Below are 15,046 nucleotides of genomic sequence, written 5' to 3' on the forward strand. Positions count from 1 at the left end.
AAAATGGACAGACAGATGGTTCGATGCATAGATGGATGTATGTATGGGTGGATGGTCTACAGTGATCTTTGTCTCTCCTTATGTTAGTGTATATTAGTGTAGAAATGGAAATGCTGAAAAGAGGGGGTGATTGGTATTTTTATTTAACGTATGATATGTCTTTGTCTTTATAATCATCATCATCATCATCATAAGCAGCAGCAGCAGTATTATCAGCAGCAGCAAAGCATGCATGTTTATAAGCATCCTTACTAGCTGCTTACCAAGATGATAAAATATGTGATAAAACAAAAGCGGTCCACAAAAGAACTCTGCTTCAGGCAGCAGCTGGTGAATAGTTGAGAAGTGGAGTAGAAGACCAAATGTTAAACAGAAAGATGTGGAAAGGAAAAAAAATTGCTTGAGCAAAATAAATAAATAAATAAATCTGTATGAGTTCAAGTGGAGTGAAGTAGATTTAGAGGTTTATACGCCACAGGGCAGGCAATATGTCTGTTGCAGGGATGTAAGTCAATCTTAATACATTATTTGGATTGAAAAATACACACAATTGATTGATTTTCCCGATTGTACACGGCATCTGCTTGAAATTATTGTGTTTCTTTTTTTTTGTGATCTCCGATCCTATGGGCCACAAACAGTATATTGAACTATGGTCCTTAGTAACTGTCTGGTCATAGGGTCACGGTGGTTTAAATTAGACTACCAGTTTCTTATTATTTTGAGAAATGGAGCCATTCAATAGAACCAGAAACAAACAAAAAACAATTGATGGAATTTTCAAAAACCAATCTCAAGTTGAGACCAATTATGATTGAGTGTAGTTTCAGATTTCACAGACCATGCTTTTCTACCTCTCTGGGTTTTCCAGTGTTTCCATATTTATGTAAAAGGAATACCTTTGGATTTAGGCTACGCCCTGATCAGATTTCACTATGAAACAGATACATATAATAGAATTGTGTACATCTCCAGCCTGTAGATTGTATTATAGAGAGCTCCATATTGGGACCTTAAACAACGGACTACAAACTCACCTGTTTTTAATTAACTCTATATAAATAACCCATTCTTTCACTGAATCTTGTCAGAGTCCCTCTGTCTCTCTAGCACACCATAGTGACATTATTGAGCCGCTTGTTTGTGTACTGTGTGTACTGTTCTGGTATTGACCCTGTCTATTTCGTTTATTCAGTTCTGCCTTGCCTAGTTAAGTCTGTCTGATAATTTGCCTGTCTATCGACTTAGAATTTAGTTTGCCATTTTAGTTTTGTCTGCTTCATTTAATAAACCCATCACTTTTGTTCAAACCCTGCCCCGGCCTCACACGTATCAGTATTATACAGTACTCCATTAAACCACATACAAACTAGCACAATCACAGTAATGTTGCAGAAAACAATTCCAAGAGTTGGCTCAAAGCAAGAATATTTAACAAATGTAACGTCATTATCCAGTGATACAGTACAGACTTGAATTTGTAAAACCAAAGGAGCAAAAGGACCAAATTAACTGGCATGAAGGCAGACGAACAATATAATAAAAAAAAAGATGACTTCTGGCCTGTACATGCGTAAGTGTGTGAGTGTTTGCTGGAGTGAGTGATGTTGTTCATCAGTATGAGTCAATAAAGAGAGAAGTCGAATATGGAATATGGAGAGGTGGGCTTCTGCTCTCTGGGGGTCTGTGGGCTGAATTATTGTTGTGGTAATTGTGACTCAATGAGCGGGTACCTTCTTTAGGTGCAGAGAGAGAAAGAGAGAGAGATAGAGAGAGAGAGGGGGGGGGGGATGAGCAAGAATTAAGGAGACGGGTGGAAAATAGACAAAGGGGGATATGAGGAGAGAAAGAGAAAAATGAGGAGAGGGACAAAGGAGTGGAAAGTGGAGATGACCAATGCAGCCTTGTCAGATCCCAAGGCAATAAACAGCCCTTTAAAGAGACAGGTACACACTTTTAGCTCGGCCAATTAAAGAAGACGAGCACAACATTTCTACCTGAGCTCTTTGTAAGCATGGCTACAGCACTCTTCTGAGGGCATTTAAAGAGACAAGTGTGAGTATTTACTGCTTGAAGATGAAGCCACAACATCTCTGTATTTTGGTGAGATCTAAAAAAGGACACTCTTGGAATTTCTAAATTTTCCCTTGATGCTTAAATGCCAGCAGTTGAGCTCTTATGACTGGAGAAAATGGCATCTTCTTGCGAAAACTAAGACTTTTACTAATGTTGACTCCTGAGACTTGCAGCGAATAGCAGCACTACAGACTTTAGTTCTGTAGTACTCCTGATATGGAGATCTTCATTAAATCCTTTTTTTATCCACAGGTGAAAGAATTCATGAAAATGCCACGACATTGCTAAAACCTTCAAAGTACAATGTTAAACAGCAAGTCTTCTAAGTACATTATAATTTACACATAAATTGCTTTTTAAATAGCTTAATTTGCATAGACTTTGGCTAGAAAACATAACTCCTCTTGGTGGCAAACATGTCACTGGGAGTACACTCTGAAGTGTACATTTCCATACGATTTTAAATAAGGTTCCAATTAGCTTCAGAGTTGTCTCTACTGAGAGTAACCTTTAAAAACCTCAACCCCATGGCTTTGGAGGACAGGAAAAGTCCATAACGAGTGTGTATGTTACTGTGTTCTTGTGTGTGTGTGTGTGTGTGTGTGTGTGTGTGTGCATTTGGTCTGGCATCTTCTGAAATATCTTCCCCTTGGCCATTGGGGGAAAAATACAGCATTTCAAAGTTTCTCCCTGACACTAGCTAAGCCAAGTACATGCTTCTGCTTCAACTTTTAAAGACGCAGAGCCCCTGTTTTATGCTGTTTCCGGGGGTTATTGCAGGTTTCCAGAAGAAAAGGTTCGATGTCGTATATTACTGTAATTCGTTCTTTGAGGTGTCCTTAAATGATTTAAGTGAAGAGTTTTTTCAAGAGCAGACTTTATAACAGTAAGATGTTATTGTTTTTACAGTACTAAAATACAAATGTAAAAATTGTGTAATTGTCGAGCGATATGTACAGTAATTGTGTAAATACAGTTTTTTTCTATAGTAAGAGATTTATATTTCAAATTAGTCTCTGTCATATTTTAATCTTTCCATAAAGGAAGAGTCTTCTACTAGCACTTTTTTAGTTTCCCAGTAGCACAAGACGGTACATTTTTGGAGGGATTATTACCTTCAATGTGTGAATAATGAGGCTTCTGTGGGAAAATCTATAGCTGCTATTACATTAGCAATAACAGGTAAAAACTTGGACATTTCACGGATGCTCCACAACATTCATAGTAACTATAAATGCCTAAAATGCGCTATGCCATTCTATAACAAATAAAATTATTTGTAAATGAAATTTTTGTTCTGTAAGTGGGAAAAAAAAACTTTGTAACACACCTTTATTACTAAATTTAAAAATAATAAATTTTGAGATGGTATTATACAGTACCATGAGATCAATGATATTTTCAGCAAACCCTGTCTCATTTTATTCCTTACATAATATACTAATTGGTCATTTTATACTATTAAACAACATGATTAAAAAAATCACACACACACACACACACATACACGCACACAGACATCCCACTGGTGAGGCACCGATTTTAACCTGAGTGTCAAATTAAGTTTGAATATTAACTCTGATAACAATACACATGAGATTAAATTTTCATTTTCTAAATCACTCTGTAATTGAAGGAGAGGAAGCAGTGAGAGGAAAGTATATATTTTCTCTTTCGGTCTTTCACTTGGTCTCTATCTCACTTCTTTTTCATCTCATCTGGCCTTTCTTTTTAACTCTGCTCCCCTCTCTCTCTCTCTGTCTCTCTTCCTCTATGGCTATTTGTCACTGTTTCTTAATAAGAGCTCATTGTGCACTTTGCACCTCTGTTTCCTCCAGCTGCCCGATTGAAATCTCCAACTCTAATATGGCATCAATTTTTAATTAAAGGCCCCAGCTCTCACTCATAAACCTAAGTACTGGCCAGTGTTTTTATTTCTCTCTCTCTCTCTCTCTCTCTCTCTCTCTCTCTCTCTCTCTCTCTCTCTCTTTCTCTCGCTCTCTCTCTTTTTAATCATACATTTAATCCTTTAATATCATGTCAGTCATACAGACATAATATGTTCCTATATTAAAAAAGTCAAAGATATAGAATAGATGCTAGATCAGTGCTAGATAACAAGATATCAAGGTTTAGCTTTTCAGATGTCTTTTGAGAACAGTAAAAATGTGAGTGGTAATATCCAAGATATGAAGCAGAAAAGCATGTATATTTCTGGGCAAACGGCAGGTTTTACGAGAAGAAAACACACTTATGCCTGGAAATTCATAACTCAAATTCAAAATGATGAAGATTAAGTGTATAACTGAACAGGGGTTTGTTCACTGGGGGCGTTTCAGTGTGGGACACTTCCAATCCAAACCCTGTCATGCTTTTATGACAGTGGGAATATTATTCAGTCTGATCTAATGAGGAATTCATATAAATTTAAACAAATGATGGTGATTTGGTTGGATTTCTCTCAACTGCATGCAAATTAGGATGTAAAAATGGGATTAGTACTAACTCTCACCCACATTTTGTTATCTTATTTTGAGCTCCATCAAGAGACTGAAACAAAGAAAAAAGTTAAATATATAATATATAATTATGTTTACTCAGGGACAGATGTATGTGGTGTCTCTGGTCAGTCTGTGTTTGTTGCATACTCTGTGTGGAATGTCATGGTGTAAGGGCAGAAATCTACCCATTGATCACAAAAAATTATGTCCCATGTGATGCTAAATGAAGTCACTCTCTCAGGGAGAGAGCTAAAGCATATGGAATGAAGGGTCATTTGAATAACAGTGCTTAAAATGTCAGGACGTGGCCAGAGGCTCAGGGTGATTGTCAGGCTTTGGCCTGAGCAGTTGTGGATCCGAAATAGAGTATTGTAGATGGTTGTTGTGATTCAAACCGCACAGATTATGTACTTATGTACACATGTACTTATATTTGGTACCTATTTTGCTGACCAGTGGGTTAGTAACATTATAGTCTTTACAATAACACTATAAATTCACTCTACTCATTTCCTTTCATAAAAACACTCATACATATTCAGAGTAGATTTTTGGACACTGGTATTGACAGCACTCATTGCGTACATGCTGTGCAATTTCATGATGTGTGCTCTATGCGATTACTCCCAACTGAGGCATATGACAAAATTGGTGGATGAGGGAATTTCACAAAAAAAAAAACAGCCCCTTTGACTCTTAATGAATAATTAACATCAATTTCAAAGAGGTCACTAATGTCCAATAATCCACTGCCCTCGTGTCCTTACTGTCTCTGTGACAAAGACCAAACGCTCTTGCCCTACTGCCCACCCCATCAAGGAATGTCTTCAATGAACTTGCTTCACATTTGTCATTCCAAGACAGACAATAAGCCCTTAATGAGGCATCAGATAACTGTATAACACATAATTGTGGTCCCCTAAACATCTATAGTGTAAGAGTCAGTAGTTTCAGCTGTAATTCAAACAATTCTACTACATTATTGTTTCTATAGTAACTCATTTCAAGGATTTGTATGGCATTTCGAGGATCTGTATAATCTAAAAAGGTCTAAAGATAAACTGATAAAAATGTGCTCTTGTTTTAACAAAGAAAAAAATGTAATAAGATGTCATTTTTTTTGTAAAGATATGTTTAGATAACATTTATAAAATGTTACGTGTCAGGATGTTGTAACAGTCGGTTTTCCACAACGGGTAAGTCTTTAAGTCAGAAGACATTGTAATTTTTTGGGGTTTTTTTTTTGATAGCATGACAAGATGCATATTTCTCTCTTATTATCTTTAAGAGAGAGAAACCCAATGAAGCTGCTATAATGCAAATGATCGGAGATATGTAACCTGTCTCGCTGATGTTCCATAACAAATTGTTCATTAATAAGTGAAAGAAAAATGTATGTCTAGCAAATCACTATGTTTATACACTAAGGAACATGTTGTTAAAGGAAATGCTGAATATATTACCTATAACAGCCAGTAGTGTCATATATTTTATTCCTTACATCCTTACAATCCATTTAATCCTTACTAAAATAGAGGTTGAAGTCCGCTTACTTTTATTTGAATAGAGTTGGTGAAAAAACGTTCACCTGCTAACCCTGGCCATAGTTCTTAGCATCTTAAGGGGGTTTTACTTGAAATCATCTCTGACAGCATCATGTCCTGTTGTACATAGAAATGTACAAGATACAGAGATCGATTACGACTAGCATAAATGAATTATTTCATTTAATTCATGATTATGCTAAAGAAATCAATTGTGCAGATGCTTCCTCCACATCCACAGCCACAAGACCGCCAACCTCATGAATAGTACACACCTCTGAGTTCCTGTCTACCCACTTCTTCACAGAACACACTGTATAGAAAATACAGAGAAAGAATGACTGACAGAAAGCCGTGAAACTGCACAGCATTTCATTGAGAGCCAGAGAGCAGTGTGTGTTCATTCACTAGCACTATTCAGTGAGGAAGAAAGAGGAAATAATATGTGAAAGTAAATCTGGATGATCATCAAAAAAATAGAAGGCTGAGGGTAGAAAAACAGACTCTCCATTAAGTCCTTAGTCAACAGCGGTGTCCGTCAATCTGGACTAAATATGAATGGGAATTTTTATAAAAGGATGAAATAAATAAGCATTGATAATAGAGTGAAATTATGGCCTTCGTGTAAAGACTATAAAATGAGTTTGAAGCACAACACCCATCCCTGTCCATCGTTTCTGATCCACAGTTGGTTGTGTTAAAGCCTGACAGTAGAGGTGTAAAGGGGTTCACTTCACATGTACATTTTCAGCATTTAAAAGGCAGCAGCAACGTCTTCAATACTCAATTCGCTCCCACACCAAAAAATGGTCCTCCAAAAGTAATACTAAATTTCTATGTGCAAACCTTGCAACGCTGCTCATACAATACACTGGCAGCACCGCAAACCTTGGTATATGGGAAGTGGTAACTCAGTAGTTAAGATGTTGGACTACTGCTCAAAAGGTTGATCGTTCAAATCCCACAACTTCCAAGCTGCTGCTGTTGAGCCCTTGAGCAAGGCCCTTAACCCTCAACTCCTCAGTTGTATAAATGAGATAAATGTAAGTTGCTTTGAATAGGGGTATCTTGTAAATGCTATATTATACCGGTAACATAGAGTAATGGGGATCCTGCAGATGCACATGCACCAGGAACCACTAGCACTAACAAACACAAAAAACTAACTACACATTAAGATGAATGAATTCATATTGTATGGGGTATGATGGATTAGTGGTTAGCACGCTTATCTCACACCTCCAGGGTGGGGGGTTTGCATATGCAGAGTTCTAATGTACTCTGTGTTCTTTGGTGGGTTCCACTGGGAATTCCAGTTTCCTCCCACAGTATAAAGACATGTGTTATGAGATGATCTATGTGGCATTTCTAAATAGTCAATCCTCTGTAGGGCAAGCAGTTCAGAAAATGGATAAATTGGATTTATATTGCATCAAGCCTGAATTGTATTGTATCAGATGTGAATTAAAGTGTATCCATATTTTTCTTTTTCTTTAGTCAGAAAGTGAGAAATTCATTCCTGAGCCTCTGTCTATGTCCTGATGATGTCAGTGTAATGCGTAATGAGATGCAGATGCAGAAAAAAAACGCATCTCTGTCTACCCAGATGGTAGCAGATGACTGCTCTTCAAATATCCCAGACCTAGCAGAGTGCCATGAAAAATGACTTGTCTGTGCAACACCCTAAACATCCATTTCATATCTAAAAGCCCCTCAGACACAAACAAATCTGCCGCCTTTACCCAGTTGCCATCGATCGGACACTTCAAAACTGGATGTGTGTTGTTATTTATTAAAACTCTCCCTAGGATGCTATTAGTACAATTTATCCCAGGTGTCTGTGTGAGGATGCCAATGAAGTCCAAAGCTTTATTACAAAGACTGAATGTAATTCAGTGTCGATTTGATTGACAGATTTCATCTCTGGGGAAATATAGACACCCTTCTTGGCAGATTCATAGATGTATTATTTATCTCCATGTATGTGTGATAGAATGTGTCTGTTCCCTATATGCTTTATATGAAGAGAGGGATCCTTTCTGCTGGATTGTCTGTGAGTCTGTGAGACATTGGGTATGTATTTCCCTGTACAGACTCCGGAGGGAAATCCTGCTTGTGAGCACTTTGTCTCTTGGGTTGGGAGTGAGCAGGTCCTGGGCGAGGATCTCTGAGGTCAGAGGGACCATGCCTGTGCATAAATCAACACCATTTAACACCCTAAGCAGGCAAAGTCGATGCCTGTCTAATGGAATCACTCAGTTTCTCTTTCCTCCTAACTTGCTTTCTCTCTCAGGAACAGAACTAGAATATCTGAAATTGTGGCTCAGAGTTACAGAGGCATCTGCTGATGTCATTGGGGTATGTCTGGAAACTCATAGTCACTTTTCAGGCTTTGACATAACCAGCTTTGGATTAGAAATGGAGGACATTGGATAGGTGCTGTGGTTTAAACTCTACAGATTATCTACTCATTTTGATGACTGGTGGGTGCTCATAAAATTACAGAAGTGTCAGATGCCAAGTGGGTAAAGGGGACAGATTTGTTTGTGTCTCAGGGGGTTTTGGATATGAAATAGATTTTGAGCGCACCATTCAGATATGTCATTACTCATGATGGCCGTGGTTGGTCTGGGTTTATTCAAAACATAACAATCTGCCACCAACTGGATAGACAATTTCTTTCTCTTAAAATCTCTTAATGCATAACCGAAGCATGTGATCAGGGTGTAGGCTTGAAGCTCACGGTGACAGACGAGCAGCTGTGTATCTAAAATGAAGAGTCAACAGTGGGACATGTGCTCATTCTGATGACTTGTTGCTTATTTTATAGTCTTTACATTAAGGCAACACATTCACTTTATTATCACTGCTTGCTGATTTACTCCTTTCATAAAAAGTCTCATTCATTTTCAGTGAGATTTGTGAACAATCGCCTAGTATTGACTAAGGACTTAATGGAGATCGTGTTTTTCTTGCCTCAGTCTGTATTTTCATCAAATAGCTGCTTCTAAAACTGACATAGCACAAATGAAACGTCTAAAACGTGACATTCCAGCTGTATTGCTTTTGCATACTTTTGTCAATATTGTGTGTTGTATCTTCTAACAGTATTTGTGGTATTTAGGAATCGGAAGGGATTTTTAGGTCACTTTCTGATATTAATCACAGCAAAAAAAATCACCAAATATTTTCTGACCTCAGCAAGGCTCTGGAATTAAATTGCATTATAAGGAAATGTCATGAAATCTAGCTGCTTAAATATCATTTTCATTATTATTTCATATATTATTATTGAGTTGGCATTTGAAATGTTTGACCATTAGACTGATGAGATATTTCGATTGATTTGACTACATAACTAAATAAATTATTTATTTTACACACTTTACAAGGCATAATGATCATTTTTTTCTTCTAAAATCTCAATCCTTCACATTTTCACAGCTGTTTTCACACCAGTGCAGTCACTTAATTTTATATTGTTTGAAATAAAAGATGTGTCTGAAGATGGGTTTCATAATCTAAAGAAAAACTACTCAAGTGAGTCCTTTAGCCAGCAATTAGAGTGACAAATACATATGTGCTTCCATATCCATGTGTACGCCTGTAAGTAAGAGTGTGTTTTTTTTGGTGTAGCAGGCAAGAGCGGTAAAGGATGGAGACCTAAAAATTGGTTGATCTGGACAAACAGGACAAGACTAACTAGGGATCCCAAAGAATAGCTGAGTCACAGCACAGTTTTTGTGTACAGTGCAGCCAAGTTTATGACAATCCGTCTGACTTCGGGTCTGCTGTGTACCGTCCAGAAGTACTTGATCACTGCTAAAATTTATGTACAGTAATCTAGAGTGTGTAAGTGTTTGTCAATCCACCAGTCACCTAGAGATGGGCTATTTCTGTGTGTAAGCCTGTGAGATAGGAAAGACACATCTTTACAAATCGATGCATCCTTTGTGAATAAACTATTGCACAAGATTACCTGTAGTAAAACATCCTCCCCTCAGCATGCACTCTCAGAAACGAAGGTAGTAAATGGTATTTTCCTTGCTGCTAGGGTCATATTGTCAAGGGTACCTCTTTTCAATCTGAATTAGAATTTGTTATAGGTCAAGTATGCTTAGACATCTACGGAATCTTGTCACAGTGACAAACACAATGCTTACAAAAATCGGTGGACCTACTTGTACGTTGGACATAAGTGGACATAAAGGACATCTTTCATAAGTGGACTATATTTACAACTATATATTAATGTGTGTGTAATATGTGCATATATTGTGTTTTAATGTACATAATATGTCTATTATTGCCAGGTATATGTAGGTATATATACAGTAGGTACTACTTGCACTGTTCCAAGTAAAAGATAAATAATAAAGGTACAGAAAAAGATGCATTCTTCATCACCTCAACGCTGAGGAAGTGTGTTGTTTGGTGCCATTATTACTGAAATTGTGTTAAACAAAAAAAGCACAATACAGAAATATGTTACACTCAAATGTGCCCTGCTGACCTGGCTCTGTGGTGTGAGGGAAGATCTCATTTGGTTCTCTTTTTCTCTCCCTCTCTCTCTCTCTCTCTCTCTCTCTCTCTCTCTCTCTCCTTTGTTTTCAATCACACCCACACACCTACATGCCCTGGACAGTCTTGTCCAATTTGGGTAGCATGGTTAGTTTATTTTCACCCATTACACTGCAGCAGGTCAACGCCTGGCTCCGGTAACGCTGCATCTTGTAACTGAATTAATTTAATAAGGTGGTAATGAGAGAGATGCCACACCAGCAACACCGCTATAAACAAATTTAATGCCGTAATTGCCTGTGAATTGTAATCGACTGCCTGGTGGTCTTTATAGAAAACCTATTTAAACTGTTAAAAAGTGTATTGTAGCAGGAAAAAGATTTCTTATTTAAATTGATTTTAAGGATAGTAAGTCCTACACTCTCTGAAATAAAGGTACCAAATTGTGCTTTTCCTTGTTCCTGGCCTGTACTGATCAATCATCTTTTGTAGTTTTATGCTTTTTCCATAGAAACACATACACAATTGGACCTTAAGGACCCAGTTTATAAGCTTCACTCTAAAAGATCATTAAAGATGCACCAAATATACTTTCCTAAATGAAAAGATGTGCACTTAATGGAAACACTCCAACAGCAAGAAAATGTAGCTCCTTTTTTGGCTCTAAGCAACATTTAAATAGCACAATTAGAATTTTTTCAATTATTGCTAAGGATTTTATCTAACTGGTGCTTGATCCTGTGTTTATGTCTCCATGTTGGTGCACTCTAAAGAAAAGGAACCAAAAAGTATTTTTCCTTGTTGCTGGTGTGGTACTCTGCAATTTGGTACTTTTTTAAGCACAGTATTTTTTTAACTGTGCTAAAATGGTACATCAGTGTTAATTACAGACCACGTATACAGCTTAAATTGTTTTAATAGCAAAAAGACACAAATTCAAGATACAAAAGAGTTAAGCTTGGTTGTACCATTTGAGCAACACTCAAAAGAACAATTTAGTACCCTTATTTCTCAGAGTGTAGGATGATGGCCGGAAGTGCTTTATTCTACCCTTGTTATGTTATTACAACTATAGTTTATCTGGAATGATTTGGACAATGAAAGAGCTCCTTAAATCCTTTTTTGGCGCAATCCACTGGACCGCTTAACACTCCACAAAATGGATTTTTTTTTAATCTATTCCGCATGTCTGTTAATCGCGGGGCTATAAAAGATGAAAAATATCATTAATTACTTAATAATTTATCACTGTCTCGCGCCAGAAGAATTACCCAAGCCTCCCTGCTGAGGCGCGCGGGGGCGCGGAACATTGTCTCTCTCTCGCGCGCTTCTTCCTCCAATTTAAATAACGTGGCAAATTAATGACCAGAAGCCGTGTAATAATTAGGCTAATTACATTATTAGTGTCTTTGCCGATATTGCCTAGCTGATTATAAGCCTATCTTAACGCGCAAAAGTGGCCGTACTCCGTTTCCCTGGAGCGCGTAAACGCCTCCGGTAATGACGCACGTAGGTGTTTAGTAATTAAACTCAGGGACATTTGTCATCTTTATTCCTTTTCGGTTGCACGACAGCAGGGCAAAGCGGGGCGACTGTTCAATCTGCCTGCGTGACACCATTAAACGGAAAAGGATTTCTGTTGTCTTTAATGGGAATTAAAATCCAGGGTCACTTGTTTTTCCCTGCAGGCTGAAAGTGGATTAAAACGGTTTGGTGCTGTTTCAATGTTATATAGATGATTCGCATCAACTGCTCTTAATGACATCAGTAAAACTGTAATCTATTACGTTTTGCGCCACTACGTTTGCATGGAACTGACATCTCTAAAGCTAATAAGTTATTGTTCTAAGTATAAACGTTTAATCCGATTTCTCTAATGACTGTGATTAATCACGTTAACAGAAATAATGGTGCCGGAAATTAATTTAGTTGGTTAGTTTTCCGCAAGAGATCGAATTCTCTGTTTGCTCAGACACATCATCCAGATGCACGACCGCGCAGAATGAGCGCGCAGAGCAACGCAGGGACCCTTTTGGTCACCGGCACCTGTGCCATACATGACACATGGGGAGACCACATATACATGCACTCTTGTAATTCTCTCACTCTAGGTGGACCCACGTGTCCCCTTCCCTGTCCCCGCTCACCAGGCACGCCGTCCCGTTGAGGAGCAGCAAAACGAAGCTGTGCTCGGTGCGCATGGCTCCGGTGCGACGCACCCTGGTTCTCCCGACACCAACAAACAGCTCTCCACTCAGGACGCCGATCCTTCACTAGCGTATCCCACTCGGCCCAGGCTTGATCCCATGTCCCACACAACACTCTTGAGCGCAACTTTCCCGGTGTGACCGGACCTGGCACGTTGACTCCCCGCTACTCAACGATGCCACTGGGGCACATGACGACATCCGTAACGTGGCCCAGAGCTGCGAGTGTGACACCTTATCATCATCTCCGTGAAACGCAGAGAGGATCAGGAGCCTACAGTTTTACTCCGCTCAGAAGTGACGAATTAAGGTAGTTGAGGGCGTCTTCCTCATCCTCGCTGTCAACATTACGGTAGGGATCCAGACAGGAGCGAGACGGACCGTAACGCACGGAAACTCCTTTAACACCTCGGCGCGCATTCTATCAGTAATCGCGCTTACAAGAAGCGGCGCCGTTTTTAAACCCTACATCGCGTCCCCTCCCCTTCACAAGCCCATCACACACACACACGCACGCACGCACACACACACACACACACACACACACACACACACACACACAAGCACGGACGCACACACACCGTGCGCGCCTATATGCCGTTCTATCCTTGTAAGGACCTTTCACTAACTGCAATTAATTAACAATTAATACAGATAATTAACACAATGCCTACACGTTAATGTTATCTGAATCTTAATCTCAGTAACCGAGTGCCAAATGATTCTTTCTTCTTTTCTTTCTTTCTGTCTTTTAAATAAATGCTGCTGTTTTTGAAAAGCGTCTCATGAGGACCAACCGAGTCCCCACAAACTAAAAACTGTCAAATATTTCTATTATTCGACACACTCAAAACCTGTTCAAGGCTGTAAATAGTCTCTGTCTTTGTTAAATTGCCAGAGATCATTCAACTCTGTCTTTGCACAAATACTAGCATACAGAAGAACTGTCTATTTCTTTCTTCATCACGGATGCATTCCATTTCCTTTAACTGTTCCTGAAATGATTCCCTAAATCCTAAAATATGGCAAAGCACGTTATGTGTATTCTGGGCTCTCTATAAAGCTATGGTCCACAATACATGACATAAAAACTCTGTAGATCACCATCAAATACTCTTCAGAATGGACTGACTTCACTTGAATCCAATGTACTTAACCTTCATTTCATCAGAAATTTATCACCCCAAATAATAATGGCATGTTTTGAATAATGTGACTAATAGCACTGCAAAGTACGTGTCAGCAAAATTTTTGGGAATATTTACAACAGGGAACATCTAGACTATTTTTGGATACTAACAGTGCCTTCTGTTTTGGAGCTCATTAAATATTCTTCACTATTTGTTCATTTGGCTGGAAGTGTCATCCAAACATACTTGGAACGGAGACAGAATACAACAGAGCAGTTGAGGGTCAATAGCTATGCTCAAGGACCCAACTGTGGCAGCTTGTTGGTGTTAGGATTTAAACTCACACCTTCTGATAAGTAGACCAAACCCTCAACCACTGAGCCACCAACTATATTTATAAGTTAAAAAATAGTGCACTTTTGAGTTCTTGGTGAGCTGTGTTAGCAAATTATGTGGCATTCTTCCTTTGAGCTTTAATCAATTCATGCTGCAGCAGCTCTACCCCTATACTGTACGTAGACAGGGCTCACTTCGCTACAATAAATCTCGAGCAAGATTTGGCTGTAGCATCCTGCGTCTCGTGCCATAGCTAGTGATAGTTGTGCCGATATTCCAAACCAAAGAATTGCATGCATGCTTTTGCTGTTCTTTGCAGTTCTAAAAGAAAGAAATAATGAATATCAAGTATGTGACATATCAGACACAAGATGGACAAATATCTTGTTTATTTTTTATTTGCTAGCAAAAAGGCCCATTGGCAGGCTAGTAAGCTAGCTCGTATTAAGTAGTACTTTCCCTTTAACACTGCTTCTGGTACAATTGGCGTCTGTTCTTCCATGTTTAAACGAGTCTGTTAACTTCCTAAAAAGTATAATTTGCCATGTCAGTTGACGATGTTGGTAACACTTCTGTAGTAAGGTTTCAAGGTAGGAAGTGGAACTTTTCATGAGTAAAACATCCCACTGAATTTATAGGAAATATACACATTCTTGGAAACCCATTCGACCAATCAAATTAAATTAAGTTCTAAAGTATAATATATGATAAAAGCATTAAAATCACTTCAA

At 38.5% G+C, this 15,046-nt stretch overlaps 1 protein-coding gene across 1 annotated transcript in view; it reads right to left on the reverse strand.

The window, feature by feature from the left end:
* LOC132861180 (neurexophilin-1) overlaps positions 1 to 13,258 on the reverse strand; it is a 26,151-nt gene extending 12,893 nt beyond the window's left edge. The window contains exon 1 of the mRNA XM_060892582.1: positions 12,790 to 13,258. Within this exon, the coding sequence (XP_060748565.1) occupies positions 12,790 to 12,843 (54 nt within the window). The 5' untranslated portion in view covers positions 12,844 to 13,258. The remainder of the gene's footprint in view (positions 1 to 12,789) is intronic.
* Positions 13,259 to 15,046: the final 1,788 nt, after the last annotated feature.

The sequence above is a fragment of the Tachysurus vachellii genome, chromosome 18 (genome assembly GCF_030014155.1).
Source record: "Tachysurus vachellii isolate PV-2020 chromosome 18, HZAU_Pvac_v1, whole genome shotgun sequence".
Taxonomy (NCBI): Eukaryota; Metazoa; Chordata; class Actinopteri; order Siluriformes; family Bagridae; genus Tachysurus; species Tachysurus vachellii.